The following is a 22351-nucleotide window of genomic DNA, read 5'->3' as shown; positions in this document are numbered from 1 at the left end:
AAAAATATTTTTGCTTGATTCACTGTATTTATACTTAGATATTTATTGTTAGATATTTGCTTTTAGTGTTAGAAAACATTTTTGGCTAAAAAGGTTTGTTTTTTATAAATATATTTTTAAAGTAATTTTATAAATACCAATTCACCATCTTCTTAGTATATTGTTATTGAGAAATCAACAACATTGCTATTTAAAGAAAGCAACAACACATAGTGAACATAATGAGTATTACAACTATATCGGATGCATAGTAATGAAAGTAATTCAAAATAAGTGGCAAGATTTATAGATTAGTATATCCCTTGAGACATTCTTAAGAGTTTGACTTGGTAATTCAAAAATGAAAAATATAATTAAGAGGTTTCCTTTTAATCTTTCCTTAAAATACTAATAATTTTCTTTTTTTTTTTTCTCAAAAAACACGTGACACAATTTTAAGTTTCACTAAGTTCCAATACATCAATAAGGCTAAGTACCTATCAATTACCTCAATATATGTAATTGGCTAACATGTTTCGAAATCAATTATATGTTCTTATCAATTACTACTCTTGGTGTATACATAGAAGTCCTGTCCATTCATTAAAAAATACTAAAAACTCAACACTCCTCTCCAAGATACTTTCTCTCAAGCTCTCTCTTAACTCTTCTGAAATAATTCTTATTATTTAGTTCTTTCTACCTTATTATCTACCTTGCTCCACCACTATACTTTTCTAAATCTTATTGATCACCTCTTATCACAAACATTTTAAGAACTGCTCCAATCTTATTCTCCATCCAACACTAAGCATTTTAAAGATTTCCAAGTTCACTCAACTCTTTCCACCTTATTTACTACCTAGCTCCGGTTTTACACTTTCCATATCGTTTTCCTAAAATTTATTATCATCTCCTATCATAGCATTCAACATTTCCAAATTTCTCTGATTTTTCTTTCTTTCGCCTCTAATGCATCTTGTTTTACTTGTTAAAATCCTACCTCTCTTCCTATCATAGAACCCCTCTCCTCTCCACTATGAATACATCTGGACCTCTTTTTCTCACTTCATTGCACTAACTTCTCTTTATGTTAGCCTCAACACAATTTTAAGCAATTACCCCATGATATAATATAATAAGAGATATATGCCCGGGATCGCGCACAACCGAGTAGCTGGAGGCAGGGGGGTCTTTCGCAGTTGAAGATCTCCAAAAAATCCACCTTGCATAGTTTATTTGCAGCATTTCCTTGAGCGAAGAAGGCATGCACAAATACATTATCTTCATATATAATATATGGTAAATAAATTAACAAAACTATTAAAAGAGGAAAGGAGGTATAGTTATGTATCATAAACTCCTCCTCTCTCGGAACCATTCCAGCTTTTGAGAATGAGATGCACAACAAACTTCGCAAAAGCGCATAAGCTAAAAGAACACTCTTTTCATTGTAAATATGCTGTAATCCTAATGGAGCAACCTGCAGAAGCAATCCATCTTGACTGATTCTTGTAACAACTAGAACCAATTTCAAGTATTCTCCCATTACAAACTAAACTTACAACTCTGTATACCAATAACTTCACCAAAAAAATTGAAGCCAATGCATTTGAGACCACTCGGAATCCATATCTCTAACAGAAGAAACAACAACGCATCCTCTCCTAGTGTAAAAGAAATGCCAACACTCACCTAAAAAATAGGTGGAAAATTGAAGAATGATACAAAATGAAGAATAAATAAAACAGCAAATACAAGATCATGTAATTTTGGCTAATAAACAAGATGGGGCCTCAGCAAAACAGCCCCTCCAATATTTCCTTGATTCTTTCCATTATGATACAGGTAACATATTCAACTCAAGTGGCTTTAACGCTCCCTGAACAATCTCTTGAACTGTTCGATTACGACGACAAACATCAGATAACTCTTCAACTGGGACCATCAGGGCACTGACATCAGCCCCAGAGGCAGCATCTGACAATGCTTTCAAAAATCTTGAGCGCTCCACCTCCTTGACGGCAGTCAATGGGATCAATGAAACACTTTCCTTGGCCCACTCCAGGGCTTGCATCCCATATGCTCGAGTCAATGCTAGAAGTGCATATGCCACCTGGAGTAGCAAATAGCCCCATAAAACATGCATGAATGATATTTATGCCGATAAGGTTTAACTTATTCTACTAATCATTAATGTATCAACGTCAATGTGCATAAAAGATAAAGAATACAACAAAGCAGTAGAAGCTACCGTTTCTAATCGAGAACTTGGGAGTGCTCCTGCTAGGGCTGCCACCAAAATTCTGGTAATGGAAGCACCTCGCGGAATAATCACACTATCCCTGATAGATAAAAACTGTTCTCCCTTGCTGGACTTTGCAAGATCAAAAATATCAGACAAGAAGGTCAAAACGGAATTGGAGGCCTCCCTGCAAATTAAAAATGGTCACAAAATAAGTCTTTAAAACATGTATTATAAAATCATATTTACCTTTGATGGTAATTGAATGTCATCTCATTTTGGGACATGGTAAAATAATTTCCTCTTTCCCTTCTTTGGTCATCTCAAAATTCATTTATTCCTCCTTCCAAGCACCATTTTAAAAATGATTTTTACATTTTTTTTTTCCTTTTGCATTAAAAGAAACCATAAAACTTCAAGTATTTAATATTTGAGGAAGGTTCAGAATGTCAATATAGATGGCCAAAAGTTAAAGGTTTCTCTTAAAACCGCATGCCAAATTAAAACAAAAATATTCAATTGAAGACAAACAGGAGGAGCAAACACATATCTGATGAACCTTTTGATTATAGGCTAACTAAATGTCAGCAACAAGTGTCTTACAAGAAGGATGTACCACAGGTATGTGCAACGGACATAAATATACACAGACAAACCCAGAAATAAGCTCATGAAATAAATACAAGCAGCAAGAAAGAAAGAGGCTATACCTGTGCTGTACTGTGATCCCAATCATTGAGCAATCAACTAAAGCTGGAAACACAGCAGAAGGGATAAATAATTGAGGACAATAACGAATGCACCTTGATGCCAACAGAAAACAATCATCTGCTATGTCTGGTCTTGTAGTGAATTCCTGCAGCAACAAAATATGTACAAGTTGACCTATTTGCAAATTTAAATAACAGAAAAAACAAATACACCAGTCATTGAAACCACACCTTAATATTTGTGAGAAGACATGTTGTGTGCTTGAAGAGTGCTTCAATCATATTTTTTAGGTAGCTTGCACAAGAGGGCTCAGAGCCAAATATCTGCAGCACAAGTGTCACTGACTTCTCAACATTTAATCAAAATGAATAAAATGTAAAATTAGCAATATCAACAAAGAAAGACATACCTTTATAACTTCACTAGAGAGATATAGGAAGCATGGCTGGTGGTGTTGTTGATACAGGCCTTGAATTTCTTCAAGCATTGCTCCAATTGTGATGCCCATAAACCTTCCAGAAGTTCTCACCTAGTAAAAAAAACTTTGAGATCATTGCCACTGCCTAGTAATGCTGATTATTTTCAGACAAGTGAGTGCTAAAAGGAAATTCATTCACTTTCTTTTTCTTCTCTCCCAGGTTATGGGAAATATGCCATGGAATTAACATGATCCTTGGATTTGATCCCAATGCCTGTGAGGTGCATATGTCACTGGACAGGGCACCAAAACCTCTGGGCAAAACACCAGGCCCAGCTAAGAATACACCTGAATAACATACTTATAGCAACTACCCCTACAGAGTAAGGACTACCATTCCACTTGACCTGTAGTAATTACACAATTAATTTAACAACTCGCTAGAGCCATTCAGATACCATCCTCTAGAGATGCACATGTTATCATTTGGGACAGTTAGGCTGCACACCCACCCAAAATACAAGGGGAGAAAATGTAGAATATGAATTTAAGAGAAGTAGAACTACAGAATAATCAAATGGAACAGATTCAATTCACTTAAGAAAGTAACTCCTTAGCTTAAGTAAAATGGTAAGAGGCATACCACATTCCACAGGCAAACAAACTAATTCAACAGTCACATACTGAGAATATAATTATATAATTAAGGAATCCAATTTGCAACATAACATAGACGTTGATGGGAGAATGCCGAATTTGTATCTAAGATGTGTGGCAGAATGTTAATTGACAATCAAACTTCTAAATTCAGCTATTAAACATCCACTTTTTCTGAGCCAACTCAATAATACTAAAACAGCACAGCAGACTCACAGCATATTTGCAAGCACGACAAAGAGACTCCATAGTACGCATGTCCCAAGCACGGCTGCATCAGAAGCATTGAAAGCTCAAATCAGGTAAAAATCAGAAAACTAGGACATTGACACTTTGATGATCTATTTAGGAAGTTGTTCAATACTTACAGATCAAATATGGCTTTAAATATTGGCCAAAGCCTGTGGATCGCATCTGCGACTGCTCCAGGGTGATTTACATACCTAGAATTGGTTCCAGTTGCATGGTGAGAAAACCTCAATAAACCAACAGAAACCATAAAAAAAGAAAAGGGGGAGGGCAGAGGGAGGGAACATTTATCTCACCGAAAAATATATGCAAATCGATCAATGTGAACTGTTAATTCACGAGCATGTTTCTTCTCTAAAACTTCTGGACCTTGGTTGATAACTTCCTAATAATCATGTCATAAAAATGATCCATTGTCAACAAAAACAAAATTAAGTATTATACAAATTAAGCTCACGGGAAACAAATTAACCTGTAAACGAGTAACAATTGATGAGCACAGTTCCTCCAAGGCATCCTTAGCAGACTCTGGTGGAAGTTCGGTAATAACCATACTGAGGAAATAATTTATCAGACATTAATAAAACAAGTGGCCAATGTAAAACTATAAGTAACCATCCATATCTTTAGCCCCTATAGTTGCTGAGTAGCAAACCCACCTCAAAGCTTCAACTAAGTGCAATGAGTCCTCAGCAGAGCCCTTAAAACTACCTTCCCCATTAACTGCTGTATAGTATATATGGAAAAGCTGTTTACAATAAGCACAAAGCTTTTTACGGCAATCTGCATTCAACAGAAACCATTTGAATCCACAGTTAAAATTTTAAATGCAGAATCATAAAGCAAAACATCTTCACCCTCTTAAGTATCAACTCAGGTGGCTTTTTGATCATTTCCAAGGATATCCCATTAATTATTTACAAAGATTACACATATACATACATTATATATATGTATGTATGTGTATATAATATATATTATGATGCCGACAGCAAAGTTCTTCCATGCTTTGTGCTCTTTTCCTTATTTTTCCTCTTTTGGTGGCTGTTTATTTCTTTTCTTTTTCTTTTGGGGAGGGAGGCAGGATTCCATCATACACATCATGAGTTCATGATTCTTGAAACTCAATATAAAGATAAAAAAAGACCGGAACAGAAATTAAATTTTATGTCCCACAATTAATTTCTATTATTCAGGAACCAATCCTAATATGATTTTAAAAAAAAAAAACTAAATAACAGATCTAACCAAAACACTTAAGTATCATTTGTCACATTTTGACGGTAGTTCCATTCTGTAGCAGCGCATCAACAAAATGTTGAAACAAAGATTTATCTCATGCTACATGAAAGTACAACAAGCACCTAGAGCAATAAATATTGTGGTTTAAAAAAGCCCAAATTGGGAAAGTAGACCTGAAAAATGCTGTGAGAAATTGTTCTGGAAATTTGTGGTTTGAGATTTTAAGTGTTTGGCATTGCTGTGAAACAATGTTGTGTAAAGTTAATGTCAAAAGAGGAAATGATGTTGAAAATTAAAGAATAAGCCATTTTCAATACTATTTAAGTAAATTATTATTAAAATTTAGCAAAAAATAAATTATTGTGAGGTTTAATTTTAAAAATTTGTACAAAAGAACACTTAAGATTTCCTTAAAAATTTTAAATTACTTCAAGCTAGAAACTAAATAGTTATATTCCCTCTATATTTTCATTTTAAGTTCTATATTTTCATTTTAAGTTCAAAATATGTCAATTTGTATATAAAAGGTTGTTGCTTACTTCAAGCTCAGTTGGTAGACGGACTGATGGAAGAAGATGAAGAAATTAATTGAAGGGTAATTTTATCATATTTCAGAATAGGAATGGGTATTCAGTACTTTCCTCTCCAAACTATGGGTTGCAAATCACAAAAGCACCTTGGAGGTGATTGCGCAGTTGGTTCAAATATTGCTGCCAAAAAATTTCTTTTGCACTCAAACCATGGTGTGTTTGGCATTGTGTTGGCTACCAAAAGCTGCATTTGGGGAGCCAAATGCAATGCCAAACCACCTCTAAGCCTTTTATTACAAGCATAAATATTCTTTAGATCAACTTGTCCTGGGATGCGTACCATGACATTCCACAAGGTAGATAAAGAAAGCAGTAAAATAGTTAACAAGAGGGATACCATACCATCGCAGATGTGTCTAAATGCCAAAGCAGCAGCTGCTGCAGAATCTTCAGAGGTACGCATGCCGCTCATGAGGATATCAATCACCAAAGGCAATTTAGAGAAACCACTTAGTGCAGCATCAAGCCACTTAGAGTATGCTCCAATGATTAAGCAAACTGACATATTTTACATACACATCATTCTTGATTAGCAAGGATGAATTCAGATAACAGACTATAAAATTTAAAAATAGTTAGAACACTACTTTGCAATCTTTATAGCTGTGCCTCTTCAAGACTGCCAGATGAGAGCAGGCATTTTGGACTTAGAACACATCCACTGGCCTTGGAAGGAGATGTTCACCATCTCCACCCCACACTGACCTTGTCCCCAGTCTGGGGGAGGAAAAGAAGATAAATTCACAGATTATGAAGCGATAGATTACCTGTTTGAAGCAGCTGGGCCTGATGAGGAAGTTTAGAAAGCAAATCCATAACCTACAAAAGCAATGACACCACAAAATGTGTATTCTATGGATTATAAAGTAACATATGATTTCAAAACATAAGTGCGAATAAGATGACAGCAAAATTCAAAGATCATACACAATTAGCACTTCTCAAGTTTGAACTTGCATGTAGTAAAACTCTCAGACTGCCAATGATTTCCAGAGTACAATAGTACCAGAAGAGCCACATAACTTGTAGGAAATTATATTTTTCATATTATAGGCGAGTCACATTGAACATTACTCAATACTGCAGATGCGTATATGAAAACATAGAGGTGGAAGATAATGTTAAGATCCCAACCAACTAACGGCTTCTCACTTCCAGGGACAATATCAATATGATGTATTAAAACAGAAAGCACATAGGAGGAATCTAAGGATCATTCATACCTGAGGCATCACGTTTGCTTCAACAACTGAAACATAATTTGATATAGCTCGAATGCAAAATAAAGCAGCCTCAGCCGGACGCCATTCATTGTGTTCATTTCCACAGCAAGATATAGCCTTGGTAATACAAAAAAGAGAACTCAATTTAGCATTATGGACTTTCTAAAGGATCATAGCGTCAGTAACAGAGTAAATTGCAGTTCTAAATTTCCCTGAAAGGCCAATCAAAATTAAGTTGTATAGACAAAACTAAACCTCCACCTTGTTATTCCAAATTGTTTCCTGTCATGCAAATATTATTCTTGGCAAATATGCCACGAGTTCCAAAAATATGCATATAGTTACAATTCCAAGATTGTAATCATTTAAAAGAAAATGGAATGAAGAAAATCAGTGATCAAAAGTTTTCAAGCAATTTATTGATCCTCATTCAAAAGCACCGAGATGGCCATTGGAACTTGGTCAAAATCACCAGACCAGGCCACAAGATGCCATGGTACTTTGCCCAAGTCACCACAGATCAGGTCCCACGTAGCACCAAGAAAAACTTAGGTTGTTTATATTGCAACCAAAGCAAATAATAAATACCTCTACAAGCTTCATGTACAGAATTTGCAGTGTCGCATCACCACCTAAAACTGAAGCTGCATCACTTAACACATCCGCAACAGCTAGCATCATAACAGATCCCGTCAGGGTCTCATCAAAGCCAAAACATCTCTTTCAAATAAAAAACAAAAAAAACAAGGATGAAAAACGATTCTAATAACCTTTACATTCAAAATATTACTAAGACCAAATCACAGACAGAAGACTAGACAAAAAAATTACACTATGTCAGTATAGACTAATTGAATTATCTAGTCACCTATTCTAACAATTCGATAACAGCCTACTGATTCAGTTATAGAGAAAAAAATGTACAGAAAGGTTAATCCTAGAAGCAAACTTCATGTTACATAATAGGAAACATGCAAATAATCTAACATCAATTAATGAAATATAATATTGCAGCTAGAGAACTCTTTTCTTTGAAGTGATAAAAAAAATCAACCATGTACTATGTGATGGAACGAGGAATCAAGAAAATATCATACTGTTCAGGATTGCAAAGGATGTAATGAGACCTGTTTGAGGGATGGAACAAGGAAAATGCCCAGATTTTTTTTTAATAAAAATTTCTTGCTATTTAATTAAACATCCTAACACATAAGTTCCATCAACCTAAAAAATTCTAAAGAACATGTACATGCTGGTTCTAATAGGTGATGGTATATAGTACCTATACAATCATCAAGGTAAGCTGGTAGACCACCTAAGAAACCAAGAGCATCTAATCCCTAATGTATGAACAACATCCGCTATATAGTACTTAGAATTTGATTTGCAGAGTCTATTTCCTTGGGAGGCACCAGCCTGTGGCTTGGCCATCTGCTGCACATGTCACACTGAACAGGCAACTTAGATCTACAATTAGACATTCAATATCCTTGCATTAAATGCAACAAAATAACAAACTAAAAACCATTGTTGGCTCCAAAATCTAGCACTGATAGGATGCTGAAATTAAGGCTCAGTAAACATTAGGCAGTCCCATAACGTAATCCAAACCATTAATCTTTAACACTTTTATTTTAGCATTTCATGTTTGATAGAAGGAAAAATTAAATAAAAGGCCCATAATTATCTACAATTATTGCAAATTTTCCCACCAAAGTAAGAAATATGCAGCACAAGCACTCATTAAGCTCATAAGACGTTAGAGCTTTTATTCAGTAACCCCTGACTCCAATGAGATGCCATCTAATGAACATCCCAAGTTACAATAGAACAAACATTCCAACTTCAACATTATCAAGTCTAAATAAACAGCAGCATATTAAGCCTTCCAATTACTCAAAATTGTTGTCGGAAATCCAGAAACTCAGCTAAACACTGAATCATAGTAGGAGGAACTCTTAAATGATATCTCTTGACTGTCACATTTTGACCAGTTACAAGAAAGCTATGCAACTTACTTAATGAAAGGTGGACTTCTTTGCAATAATAGACTTTTCTCTATGGTCACCTTCCCTACCATAAAAGGACACTGATCTTTCAACTTATTTGCTGTGCATGATTTTCCTTCTTATGTAGATGCTATACTTAACCAATTGAAACAAAACTATAAAAACTTCGGTAAACAATTACAATTCACCTGATAATCAGCCAAAGTAATTTCCATCATCTTCAGTTACAAGATAGTCTTAAATCAACTCTTCAAATTACACAAGCACAAATCGTTCCCTCGAGGGAGCACATAATCATCGTAAGTCAAGAGCCAACAACAGCTGATTCCCTTCCATTTGAGTGGAAGACGTACCAGAATAGCTAGCTAGCAGTTGCTGAAGCAACAATTATTGAGAGCAAATTATAAGAATAAAGGACCTAATTTACAAACCAAAACTCAATGACACTTTACATAAGAGATACACTTGATAAATTTATGATTATGCAGGTGACCAAATGATGCTTTGGTTACTTTAGACACAAAGATGAAGCGTATATAGATAGTAAGTTCTTAACAGAAGACATGAATTAAACTTAAACCAAGCCTCATAAACATCCCAGTGCACTAGCAAGGTAAAGAGAGAGACTTACAAAAGAATCTATCAAATTGAACAACTTAAAGTGGTTCAGAGACAAGGTTTGTCAGAAACATTCAGCTAGAGAGTAAACAAACTTTTATAAGCATATAAAATATCCACCAATGAACAAACCAACATGGAACGAAAGTCACCACAAGAAGAGGCTAGGCACACCAGAAAGCGATTAATTCAATATTACCATGCCCTTCAGCAAGAACTTCACTCTCAATTGATTCATGGGAAGACCCTATTTCTGAAATTATTTCAAAATCATGAAAACTTACTAAGCTAGAAGAACATGCAGTTTATGATATTAGATTCCATGCTTAGAGTTCTCCCTCATACAATCCACTTGGAATCTACATCCATCAAGCGCATTAGAGATTGCCCTAGCAATAGTGTTCTACATAATTTGGAATCAGCTCATTGATAAAATGCAAATAATAAGCTGTGAGCTGCCTCCACATGCCTTGTAAGTGACATGATAGTAGGAAAATGTTATAGGAATATAAACAAAAATACCAAATTGAAATGTGAAAAACTTTGAGGATTACCAGTATTGTTTGGGAACTAAACCCTCACATTGACAAACAAATGGATAGATATATAAAGCTTCTATCCCTTTATCTTAAAGTTTTACACAAACTATTTAGATATTTGTTTAACTGTTGCTAGATAAAGAAGCAAGGGAAAATTCAGTCATATGCATACATACATACCACAGACTTGTCAATATATGAGTTTGTACAGGTATAACCACATGCACATAATATACATTCAATCTTATAATTCACATGTCCATGTTAAGATAATTCGGAGATGTAACGTCGAGCACAGCGCATCAATGTCAAAATACAGCATCACAAAGAGAGCTTTAAAAGTCATAAGAAATACACCCAAAATCCCATGTTTGCCACTCCTTGAACACCAAAACCATCCAATTGGATGTGGGTTTTACTCAGCCATTTACAAGGCTTTTCACAAGAAAAACGTAATAGCCAACACAAAAGAGCCAATTATTACCATATCTAGTCTGTTTGAATTCCTTGAGATCCTCATATGAAAGATCTTGATAGTCTTGCGGATATTGAACTCGGGAGCTAACCTGTGAAGAAAAACCATGGCACTCCAAAGTCTGAGCCAATAGAAATATACAATTTCAAAAATTGATCATGTAGTTCATTCTTTTGCATTCAGTTGAAGTTTATCCGTGGAATATTTGTTGGCTCCTCTTCCAATTCAGAAAAGATAGATATGTCACAATAAATATACCTCATATCTAACACTGATTTTCACAAAATACTTGTTCACAAATACAGGACACTGAAGCAAAGAGCTAGACTCATGCAAATCCCTCAAAACAGCCAACTACACCCGATCAGAAAAACAATAAGGATGGAACAAATATTGTATTCTACAAATTCTTATGGTAACAATCCCCCTAAACTAATTTAAAGAATGATATGATTATCAGACAGCCACCATATCAGTTTTTGGATAACAGAGAAGCAGGGCTTTAGCCTCTGCAAACTTGCTGATGCTCCATAGGTGACACCAATGTAGTCAAGGCACTCACCTAGGCACTAAGGTGAGGAACAAATAAAAAAACGTACCTCATGGCACGCTAGGTAGGCAACATTTTTCAGAAGTTGCCACTGGTGCCTAGGAACACCTCTTTGCCAGGCAAGAGGTGCCAAAAGCATTGCCTCAGTAAATTGTCTCTTTAATATCTAGAATTTCTTCTTTCACTTATTAAATTTTTATGCTTGAGCTTTGAATTTTGCAAAAAGGAAAATACATGGATTTTATACATGCATAAATAGGTTTACTAGTGTCTATTCGTTGGAGATGGAATTGCCTCTTTGTTTACTTCTAGGTTTGCTACATAATAAAAGGAAAGATTGCTGAAGTTGTTGGCTGCTTTCATTGTGCAGAACAAATCTATAAAAGGTATATAATTTATTTTCTCCTCCCCTCTCTATCTCTCTCTGCCTATATGTTTCTGCTTCTAATTTTCTCTTCCTTTTTCTTCTAATAACTTCATGGAGAGCATGTGTCTCTGCTTTCATCATATAGATATAATAACAGACCATAGACAATTCTGCTTTTCTCTGCTAAAACATTTAGATAATAAAAATAAAGGATACAGTGCCACCATTTCTATGTTCTTAAATAGAGCAACCCCTGTTTTTATAATACAAGAACTTTGTATGTAGTAACACCTTGATTTACTCAAGCAAGCATTTTTTCTTAGCATCCAGCACCCTGGGCAAAACAAGGTCCTTAGCACCCTCCAGGCACCTTTCACCTTTGACTACATCAGGGACACTACAATAGCTTTGACCTTTAACTAAAGACGCTACCAAAACTGAATACTCAAAATAGTGAAAAAGCAGACTCACCAAGGATACGAGAGACTCATAGGATTGATGAAAAACTTGAAGCCTCCGATTTCTCTCAGCTTCAATAGATGCTTCATCACCAAATGAAATATTGGAATTCCTAGTATTCAAGAAAATTTCAAATCAATAACAACTCATAAAACTAGACAATGTTCCGCGTGGACTAACCTTTTTGTCAAGATAACCTGAAGACTATGCCAAAAATTAAAGGTCATTGAAGCAATATCATATTCTGGAAGGGAAGCAACTTCTAACAAAGCATTCACTATCATCATTGCTTCATTCGAACCTGAAAAGAAAATCCATCAATCAAGAGGGACCGAAATAAATCACAGACAAAATTCTCAATATTCTTCATGGAAACAAGAGTTGCACTAATTTTACGCAATCTACTGTTAAGAGGTGAAAACTGAAAAGTATTCAACACTTGTTGAAATTAGTATATAGTAATGTTATTTTACCAGTTGCAATTAGTTCGACATATGAATCACCCATATCTGCAAATAATCGAGCAATGGCTTTCACATCTTCCTCATCCTGAAAGCACAAAGTACAATTTAGGAATTAAAATATCAAAATACAATAATTTTTCAAATATGTAATGATGTTCCAACGAGAATCCACAAGCAAAGTGGTCCGAAACTTCTGCTAGTGAAACAAAACATTATAGATGGTTGGCAACCTTGGAAGAATCACAAAAAGAGAAACAATACAGCTATAAAAAGAATTTAAAAGGAATTAAGTCAACATCATTCTTTCAATATAGAGCACTAAGGATGCCAAAAATTACACTGTTAAACACATTTCTGTCTTCTATGACATATACAAGATATATTCGTCCCAATAATACCAAATTGCAGCTAATTAATAAAGTTAGTTAAACATCTCAAATTCCATTCATATGTTTGAATCAGAGAATGAATTGGCTCATACTTTCTCCCTTTTAGGTCAAGGCTAATGAATAAATTTAATTTTACCATGTGGTGAGAATGATTAATTTATTGACGACATGATATTTGATGTCTCCAAGATCAACATATGGCATGTTTTACAAATTAGAGATAAATGTATATTGTTGATGAATATTTACCTAACCAACCAAGACCTAACTTTTGGCGCTGGACCCCTCCCCTCTCTCTCTCTCTCTCTCTCTCTCTCTCTCTCTCTCTCTCCCCCCCCCCCCCCCCCCCCCTCCCGCCCCCCCCCCACACACAGAGGGAAAAATGACACTAACACTATATTTGGATTGAAGTTAGTAAAGGAAAGGGAAGGAAAAGAGGGGTTTCTAAGGAAAGGAACTGATAATTCATTCCCTTGTTTGGATAGGTAAAATGAGTAAGGGAAAGGAAAGGGAGGAACTATGAAAATCCTTTGTTTGTTCAAGGAGTGGAAAGGAACGGAAAGAGTATATTATATTGCATCACTCCAATTATATCCTTTCTAAATAAAATGTATAATATATCATGTGAATAATTTTTAGACGAATTAAGTAAAGTTGAAAATGAAAGGAAAGAAAAAGAATTTCAACTAAAGAAATGTATTTTTTATTAATCCATAAAGGAATGCATGTTTGGAACTATTTTATACAATTATTTTTTTTTCTCGAAGTTAATTCCAAAGAGAAAATTCACGAACCTAAATATGTCTTATTAAGACAAAAAATTATAAACTTGGATAATTAATTTCATACAAGTTTAACAAGCTCCACTATAGGCATTATATCTCCAACAGTCCATTCTTCTTCTCTTCTTGCCAGAACTTGTGAAGTAATAAAATGGCAAAAAATTCAAGACCCAAGCATAAATTTAGAGAAAAGAAAAAACAAATCAAGGGTATGATTGCCTAAACCAATAATAACTACTAATTTATTTTCATATAAAACAAAGGAAATATGCTTAAAGAAAGAACAAAAACAAAACGAAATGAAATGAAATGAAAAATATACATACAAAGTAAAGAAAAACCATAAATATAAATTTGAAGGCCATAAGATAAGATGTTGATTAGAGCTACAAGAAAGCAAAGTACAGAGGGGGTTTGGCTGAGATAAAAGAGTAAATATCAATAACATTAGCAGCATGTCTTTAACCCTCATAACATTTCATGCTTAAAAATAATCAAAATGTTGTATTAATATTAGTCTCAAAATTGTTTTTACTAAAATAAGAACATTCTTATTGTGCTGTATAAATATGTAGAAGCCAAAGTTAATGACCACAAAAACTAGTTGATGAATGAGCTGCCACAGGATTCAAAGGCTGTCTCAATGGATAGGCTTGAAGACTATAATGGTATTCCTTGAAAATTGAAGAAAATAATGAGGGTATAGTAGCTATTTAGCATTTAAAAAATTTTACTCCTTTCCTTTCCTCTCCATTTCCCCCAATTTGGGGTAAATGAAAAATGGGGCATTTAAACGGTATCCAAAGAAGGGGGAGGGGGTTCCAACTTTTCCCTTCTTGCCTTTCCCTCTACTCCCCTCAATCCAAACATAGTGTAACTCCACGCAAAAATAAAAGATAGGGGTATATCAAATTAGTCTTAAGAAATTGTATTATATCTCACACATACACCATTTCCCCATCATACGAGATGGATTTTTTTCTTCGAGAAAGGCAAGGGGGTCTGGTGTTACATTGAATGCAACTAATGCCATACCTTTGAAGAATCTCTAAGTTGCGCCTGGAGACTCATAACTTGAGGCACAATTACTTGAATTAATGGCATTTGTATGGAAACACCACCAGAGCTTCCTGATGCTGTGTAGTGTATCAATTCAGAAACAACTGCAAGAATAGGGGAAAATGATGAATAAAACCCAATACCTAACCACCTCCCTCCAATAAGGATAGATCTAACTACCAAAATATTTTAGCAAAAGAGCTGACTGACAAATTATATTTTCTCTAAAGAATGCATTACCATTTACAGATGCCTCTGAAAGTATATCAGAGTTCAAGCTTGAAAGAGCAGTTAGCACCAATGGGTGAGTTGCAAGCACAGATCCAGGGATCCTGAAACCAACAGAAGTTAAAATCAACCCATGAATGACTGTAAATTCAAATCTGAGTCTGAGTATGGAAGGTCATCATATAATGATCTCCCTAAAGATTCCGAGGTGGACATAAATTTACTGTCAAAGAGGCATATGTATAAGCAACCAAAAAGTTGACTAACTTAGCTGTTAGCACCATTAATTTAACCAGTGAAGTCCACATTCAGTAATGCTGACCAAGCAGCAGCTTCCATCTCCAACCAACCTATACAACCCCACATACCCTGAGAAACAAGGACTAGATATTCTCCCAGTGGACAAGGACTTAATACAGCATCAAGAAATAAACGTTGATGACCATGAGGCAATATCAAAAATCGTTTAGAGGGCATGCCAATTGCAGACCGTGGCACAACAAAAAATTTTCTTGCTCATTTTAACACAAGTGACAACCCAACCTATAAGATACCAAGTTTTACTCAAGATGCCTTTAAAGAGGAGAAGAGAATCACCAAAAATCCTTCATCCTCCATTAATTGCTGGCCCATAATCTTATAAAAATCCAATAATAATATCATCTATAGCTTTGCACCATTAACATGAAACAGTGCCATAACAAGCAATCAGTCCAAACTTGTAGACTGCATAAATCAACCAAATTAATCCCCTAGAGAAACAAAAATTTGGAACATAGTATTGTCCATAAATAAAAACTACAGTAAAAAAACACATACCCATGCTTTAGCCGAAGCCAAGAAGCAAAAGCCTCAAGAACCTGATAAATCAATCATGTTGAAGTAACAAAAGAAGTCACTTAATCAACAGTAAGCAGATAAGTAATGTGTAACAAAACATCAATCTTAATGATTTTTTTTTATTGGGGGGGGTATTTTAATAAAAACTTATATTGACCGGACAAGTGTTAACAAGTCAACAAACTAAAAGAGGTCTCCTTCCTGTTTTCAATATTATATGAACATAAGAAAAGATATATCTCTGACATCACACCATTAGCAACTAGGAAGTAAAAGGGGCAGCGAAAATAGAGGCCCTACTTTCTCTCCCTCCTAGTAGCACGTTTAGATTTCAAATCACACATGCAACTTGAACTCCACATAGGGAAAACAATGCCTTTTGAACAGCATACCCACCTTTATTGCTATAGAACAAACTAGCCATGCATTTGAATTTGGCTTGTCAATGAACAAGCTACTTTCTTTTCTAAGCTTTCAGCCTCAATTTTTTTGTTAACAAGCAAGAGCCATAAGCAGCTCTCCCTACACACCCTACCAGCTGAGCAGAAGAAGCTACATTTATGCAAGCTTGTGCATGAGCCATAAGCAGCTCCTCCCCCCTGCCCACCCTATCATCTGAGCAGAAGAAGCTACATTTATGCAAGCCAACTATCAATGGATACTAAGATTAAATTACCTTATCAACAGACCCAAATTTTAAAACTAAAAACTCAGTTTCAACTCAGCACACAAGACCGTTAAAAAAGGTTTCACGTGCATGCCAAGCAAGTATATAACTAACACAGGCAAGTTAATGTAACAATTACGCTGTGATATACAGTGGTCAAAGAGAGAAATTAATGCTTAGTCTTAAATGTCTTGAATTATGAATGTCTCTTTCTGTTGAATGTCTCTTCCCATGTGGAATTATTTATATCTTTCACTATTGGAAATTAAGGAAATCACATAGGATCCTCAAGTTATTGAAATCAGAAGTGCAATGCAAATTGAAGGAGGAGATGTATGTGGGCAGTTAAGTTAATATCCTTTATCACAAAAGGTTACAGGTTGAGCTTCTCTTTTTACATTGGTTCTTTTTTTCTTCTCTTCTGTAGTTGCTGTGAATTATTTGCTTCCCCCTTTCTCTTTCATTCTTAGTTCATCACATCAGATGCTAAATAAAACTACAAATAGAAGTAACAAAATAAGAAAAGCTCCCACCTGCTCTTTCAATTCACTTATATTTAAACAAGCTGTTAGTATATTCAGAGCAATTTCCATTTGTGAAGTGAGCTCTTTTTCAAAATGACGGCGTCGTTCTGGACGAGCTGCTATCTTGTAGTTGAATGCTTCCTGGTTGTAAACAAAAAATAATGTCAATATAATAGACACCGTAAACGTAGCCACAAGTAAACCAATTTATTTTAACATTCATTTTTATACTTTTAACATGTTAGGAAGAACTTTTATTTGCCATATTTCCAAGTTCATTTAGAAGGTTTGAAGCTCTCTCCTATAATAAGGCATCAGGAGAACGTCAAATAGGATAGTAGCTTTCTGATCAAATGGAATGCACATCCAGTTAGTCATCAACTAATTAGACAACTACGAGTTCAGAATTTCAAAAAAAAAAAATCTAGCTGAAGGTGAAATCAGATATATATGCCTAACTATATAGCATGAAAGTAAACTGGGACTTGATATCTTAAGCCTAAAATTTATACATACCTCAGGCAAGACAGTAAGTAGCTCCAAAAATCCTGGTATATACTCTGGATGACAGTTCATCTCATCCCGAAGTGAATTGACGATACCACCATCTCCCCAGTCTTCAGCAGGAACATGTACAGCCAAAGCAGCAACTGCAATGCTAATCTACAAAGCAAAATAACTGAGCAAAAAAAGTTTTGTTACCAAAAAATTTAGATTGCAAGTGTATAGTACCTGAGTCCGGACAATAGGAGGCCCTTTATGAAACTTTTTCAACAAGTTCTGCATTTGAAATATCAATTCCATTAAATCATTACAGTTGTTGCTTAAGTATTATTTATAGCAGTATGCATCTCTGTGTGTGTACTTAAAACAAACAGAACAGCAACTTAAATATAAAGTTATGTTAACTGGGCAGGAGACGGCAGATTTAAAAACAAATAAATAAATAATAACAATAAGTGATTTACATTTCTGAATCAGAATAACAAGAATAAAAAATTAATAAAACAAATGACCATACAAGTTTTATGATTGTACTCCTATACTTTGAAATTATGAAAGTGAGTGCAGCTTTAAATTTTTCTTAAGAAAAAAAGGAATATAATCTATTTTTATAAGACAATTCTATTTGCAGTTGATATGGTGTTTGAATCCAAGCTTATTCAATGGTCAAAAATATACATAAAACCAACTCACATTTAAAGAATCCCTTAATTGGCGAAAAGCTTCAGATGGTAATTCTTCAAAATCACGTTGTACCTATCAATCAATTGCACCATCACATGTTAAAAAAGATTTTGGTCTTGAACATTGAGCAAATAAGTGCATGTTAAAGTTACCTTGCTTCTGAGAGTCTGTGAACAAAATATTAAAGTCTCTAGATTGCTAGTGGCATCATGAAGCAAATTATCAGCAACCTAAGAGGAGAAAGAAGGTTAAAATGAAATATGAGTAAATATTTAGATAAAAGGAAAGGGAAAATTGCAAAACAAGAAACATAGATCAAAGTGAAGGGAGAAAAACAAGAAATGAATGTAAATTGTAAGAGGAATTTATGTCACCATAAAATTTAAGACCAGACACTATTTTACAAGCTGACCAGACATATTTTGAGAAAGTAGGGTAGCACCAATCAACGACAAAATCGGGGAGATACATTTAAGGTGTTTGGGCATGCAACATGAAGGCCAAAGAATACTCCTAATGAAGATGTGCCATAACGGAGAACAACCATGTCAAATAAAGGGGAGGAAAAGTCCAGAAGACAGGTGGAAACAATCAGAAAGGAACATGCTGCTACCAATCTTACTTGAGACATGATTCTAAATAGAGCACAATGATGCATGCAAAATGATCCATGTAGCCAACCCTACATAAGAGAGGACTCAATGTTGCGTCCTGTAGCAGTTAACCAACCATATTTTAATCAGACAATCTCAGGATAATTATGGCATGTAGATAGAAGAATAAATGAATACTTTTCAGTAATAAGCCTGTACTTTATATCTTTGAGACAATCTTAAAAGCATTATGTGCCTCATATGAATCCTTCACTTGTCCTTTTCTCTGTTCTCCTTCTCCTAGCATCTTAAAGTCATGCACATATAGCAATGGGCTACAGACAAACTAAAATGGCACACTTATAACCTAGTTGACCTTCAAGGAAAATTTTTGAATCACATCCAAATGCTAAACCATGCTCAATATTACACTCCCCTTGCCAAATGAGCTCAATACAAAGGCCAGAAGGCAGTCATTAAACCTACTAGAGTGAAGATGGCAAGAGGGTGCAAGGGTCAGTTGGCAGTGGCTAAAGATAACTGTTGCAGAAATTGTTCCATGAACTTTTTCTATGATGTGAGACTAGGTAAGTTACACAGCACAATCCTTTTCAGTGTGGAATGCTAATATGAATGTGCTTTGATTTAAATCTATCACATAGAAATGTGCTTTTGATTTATCAGATATTAGTTTTGGCTTCCTTCACTAAGATGAGCCATTTTTTGGACATTTATGTTCTATATTGATTATTGAACCAGTATGAAATGCAAATGATTCGAGTTCACTCCTATTTGAATACTCCATATGGAACTCAAGAGACATATATATATATAATCTGATAAGCCTAAAATTTACCATTTTCGGAATCAAAATTCTCAATAAAAATTAATAAAATCAAATCCTAACAATTCCTTTCAATTATCATAATTTTCTCAACCAGACACAGCAATAAGCACAGCACAATAAGAAAAACTAATAGTAATAATCATGAAGTGCACCATTTGAACTTAACCTCGACCAATCAAAATGCAAAAGAAAAAAATATAAAAAAAATGCTAAGCTTTCTGAAAAAGCGATGGAAATAATCCTATCCAAAAACACAGCTTTATTTGCACAAATCGAACGAACAAGCTCCCCGAAAAAAAAGATGGAAGAAGAGAATACCTGCCAAGCATCGATGGTGCGTTGAAAATCTTGCAACCATCGATCAGCTTGCATACGCACCGCATCGTCGGGGTGATGGTACAGTGCGTTTAGGGCTTCTTTCACAGTGTTCTGTAGCTCCATGCTTTGCATTTTTCTTCTCTCTTCGATTTCAAAATTCAACTGTACACTCGCAGAAATAAGAACAAAGAAAACCAAGCTCTCTCCCTCTTTCAGTCTATGTTTAAGAGATTTGATTTGATTTGATTTGATTTAATTTTATTTAATTTTTTTCCCTGATTGCTTTTAAGGGTTTTTTATTTTTTCTTTCTTTCTCTTTTGAGTTTTGATTTGTTTTTTCTAAATGAAATTTTGGGAGGGTTTTTGGCGCCCGTCAGTGAATTCGGGCCTTCGTGGGGTCTTTGGGGAGCTCCGATTGGTGGTGATGGAGAATGGGAGTGAGTTGTAGCCGTCCGATCTGTATACATTTGACTCTCTGTCAACGCGATGGTTGAGAACTTTGTATGTTACTATAGATGGACTATGATTAATGGGTTCCGTCAGTCTGATTGGGGTCCCGCTCAGCAGATTGTCAATGCGGGGAGTATTGTTGGTCGCTTTTCTTTCTTTCCATAATCAAATTGATTGCAAATCGGTTATATTTTTTTTCTTTCTAAATTTTTATATTTTATATTAATTTTTAAATTAAAATATCTTTATTTTTAAGTTTTAATCAAAATTATATAAAAGTATATTAATTTTTAAAATAAACATTTCAATTTAAAAAATATATTTTACTGAACATGTAGGTCTAACCATTAGTCAATTATTGGTATTTTTGTTAGTTTGATGACGTGGTAAGGATAAAAAAATAATTTTATCTTGATTAATTTTTAAAATTATTATTATATAATTTTTACTAATTTTTTATTAATTTTTTTATTAATTGAAAAAAACTCTCCATCTAGAGAGCACTAGGTGCTCCTCTCCTTAGCAGCGCTCCCTTTTCTTGGGGCGTTCGAGAGCATCGACCGTGCTCCTTATTTTTTAAAAAAAAATATAATAATAAATTTTTAAATTAATAAAAAAATTATTTTAGTCTTTTCATAAGCTCTATTAACAGTGTTTGCACTCTTAGGGTGGAGTGTCTATTTTGAAAACTAATGGTCCCGCTTGAAATTTGAAAATAGATTTTGGAGCTTACCAAAAAAGATTGATATTTTGAAAAAAAAAAAAAGAATTTTGATGTGAAAAGGAAATTTGAAGATTTATTAAATGAGAAACAAAAGGATTTCACAAATTCTTCATCTTCCAAAATGACTAAATGCAATTATTACACATTTTATAGTTATTATTCATACTATTGCCGAATTAGAAAATGCTTACATTATAAATTTAGAAAAGTATGGATTCCAAAAGAAACTTTGTATGACAAGACTAACTTTCAAGACTCCAAAGCAATTTGGATATCAAAGATTAAATGAAAAATGTTCCTTGTAGGTGTGCTAGAGCAAGGAAAAACAATTCTTGAAAAATGAATGTTCTCTAGTCACACGTAAAGGAAAATAGGTGATCTTTATGCTAAAAGATTGTTTTTAATGAGATTTTTATTACTTATTCATTGAGTGTTTCATTAATTTAGCTTTAAAATTGTTTACTTTTCTTAATTAAAAATTTTGGTTGCCTATTCTTGTTTGAATATTAAGTGTATAATTCTATGACTACTCTCCCTTGAGCCTTATTGATAAATCTTGATTATGTAAAATTGATTTAATATGATACATGTTACAAACTGCATAATTTTGTAGGAAGTAGAAGTTTAGGATTGGTAAGTTTGTGCTTCTATATGAACTTGAATATTTCTTCATGATCTCTTGCAAAAAGTTAGTCATTCGTTTGATTGAGAAAATTGCTTGGATAGTCATATTTAATTGGATTAATTTTGCTTTGTTATGTAAAATGATTTGTTATAATATTTATGTATATATTGCATAATTTTTCTTCATACTTTGTGAAATTGGTTCATACCATTTTTTTTTTAGAAAAATTATTTTTACGCCTAACCTTGAGCACAAGAGCTTCATGATTGAAGGAATACATGAAATGGCTAATATGTGCTTATTAGCTTGATTTACATAATTG

At 34.3% G+C, this 22351-nt stretch overlaps 1 protein-coding gene across 2 annotated transcripts; it reads right to left on the bottom strand.

Annotated features, from left to right (window-relative positions):
* Nucleotides 1-1488: 1488 nt before the first annotated feature.
* MOS14 (ARM repeat superfamily protein) lies at nucleotides 1489-20579 on the bottom strand. 2 transcript variants are annotated; one of them, XM_007037010.3, is made up of 27 exons: nucleotides 20231-20579; nucleotides 18625-18702; nucleotides 18482-18544; nucleotides 18017-18064; nucleotides 17801-17947; nucleotides 17294-17425; nucleotides 16073-16113; nucleotides 15266-15357; nucleotides 15002-15129; nucleotides 12805-12880; nucleotides 12512-12632; nucleotides 12344-12443; nucleotides 10965-11046; nucleotides 7903-7985; nucleotides 7315-7431; nucleotides 6859-6910; nucleotides 6434-6589; nucleotides 4919-5042; nucleotides 4732-4813; nucleotides 4556-4644; nucleotides 4379-4453; nucleotides 4227-4281; nucleotides 3345-3464; nucleotides 3166-3258; nucleotides 2935-3080; nucleotides 2234-2411; nucleotides 1489-2095 (listed from the first exon to the last, which is right to left on the bottom strand). In XM_007037010.3, exons 1-27 carry the CDS (start codon nucleotides 20360-20362, stop codon nucleotides 1817-1819), a joined length of 2889 nt encoding a protein of 962 aa, XP_007037072.3. In that variant the 5' UTR covers nucleotides 20363-20579; the 3' UTR covers nucleotides 1489-1816. The 2 variants fall into 2 exon arrangements, with proteins under 2 accessions (XP_007037072.3, XP_017973541.2); XM_018118052.2 differs by lacking the exons at nucleotides 18625-18702; nucleotides 20231-20579 and having other exon boundaries at nucleotides 17801-17942.
* Nucleotides 20580-22351: the final 1772 nt, after the last annotated feature.

This window comes from Theobroma cacao, chromosome 3, assembly GCF_053813885.1.
Source record: "Theobroma cacao isolate CCN51 chromosome 3, ASM5381388v1, whole genome shotgun sequence".
NCBI lineage: Eukaryota > Viridiplantae > Streptophyta > Magnoliopsida > Malvales > Malvaceae > Theobroma > Theobroma cacao.
Note: the sequence above shows the minus strand (reverse complement) of the source record. Positions and strands in the feature narration are given on the sequence as shown.

Coding starts and splice junctions, on each gene's coding strand:
- MOS14 (XM_007037010.3), bottom strand. CDS start 20,362: ATGCAAAGCATGGAGCTACAGAACACTGTGAAAGAAGCCCTAAACGCA. Junction 15,358..16,072: donor TGGCTTCGGCTAAAGCATGG/GTATGTGTTTTT, acceptor TGTTGGTTTCAG/GATCCCTGGATCTGTGCTTG. Junction 3,259..3,344: donor TCTCTAGTGAAGTTATAAAG/GTATGTCTTTCT, acceptor CTTGTGCTGCAG/ATATTTGGCTCTGAGCCCTC.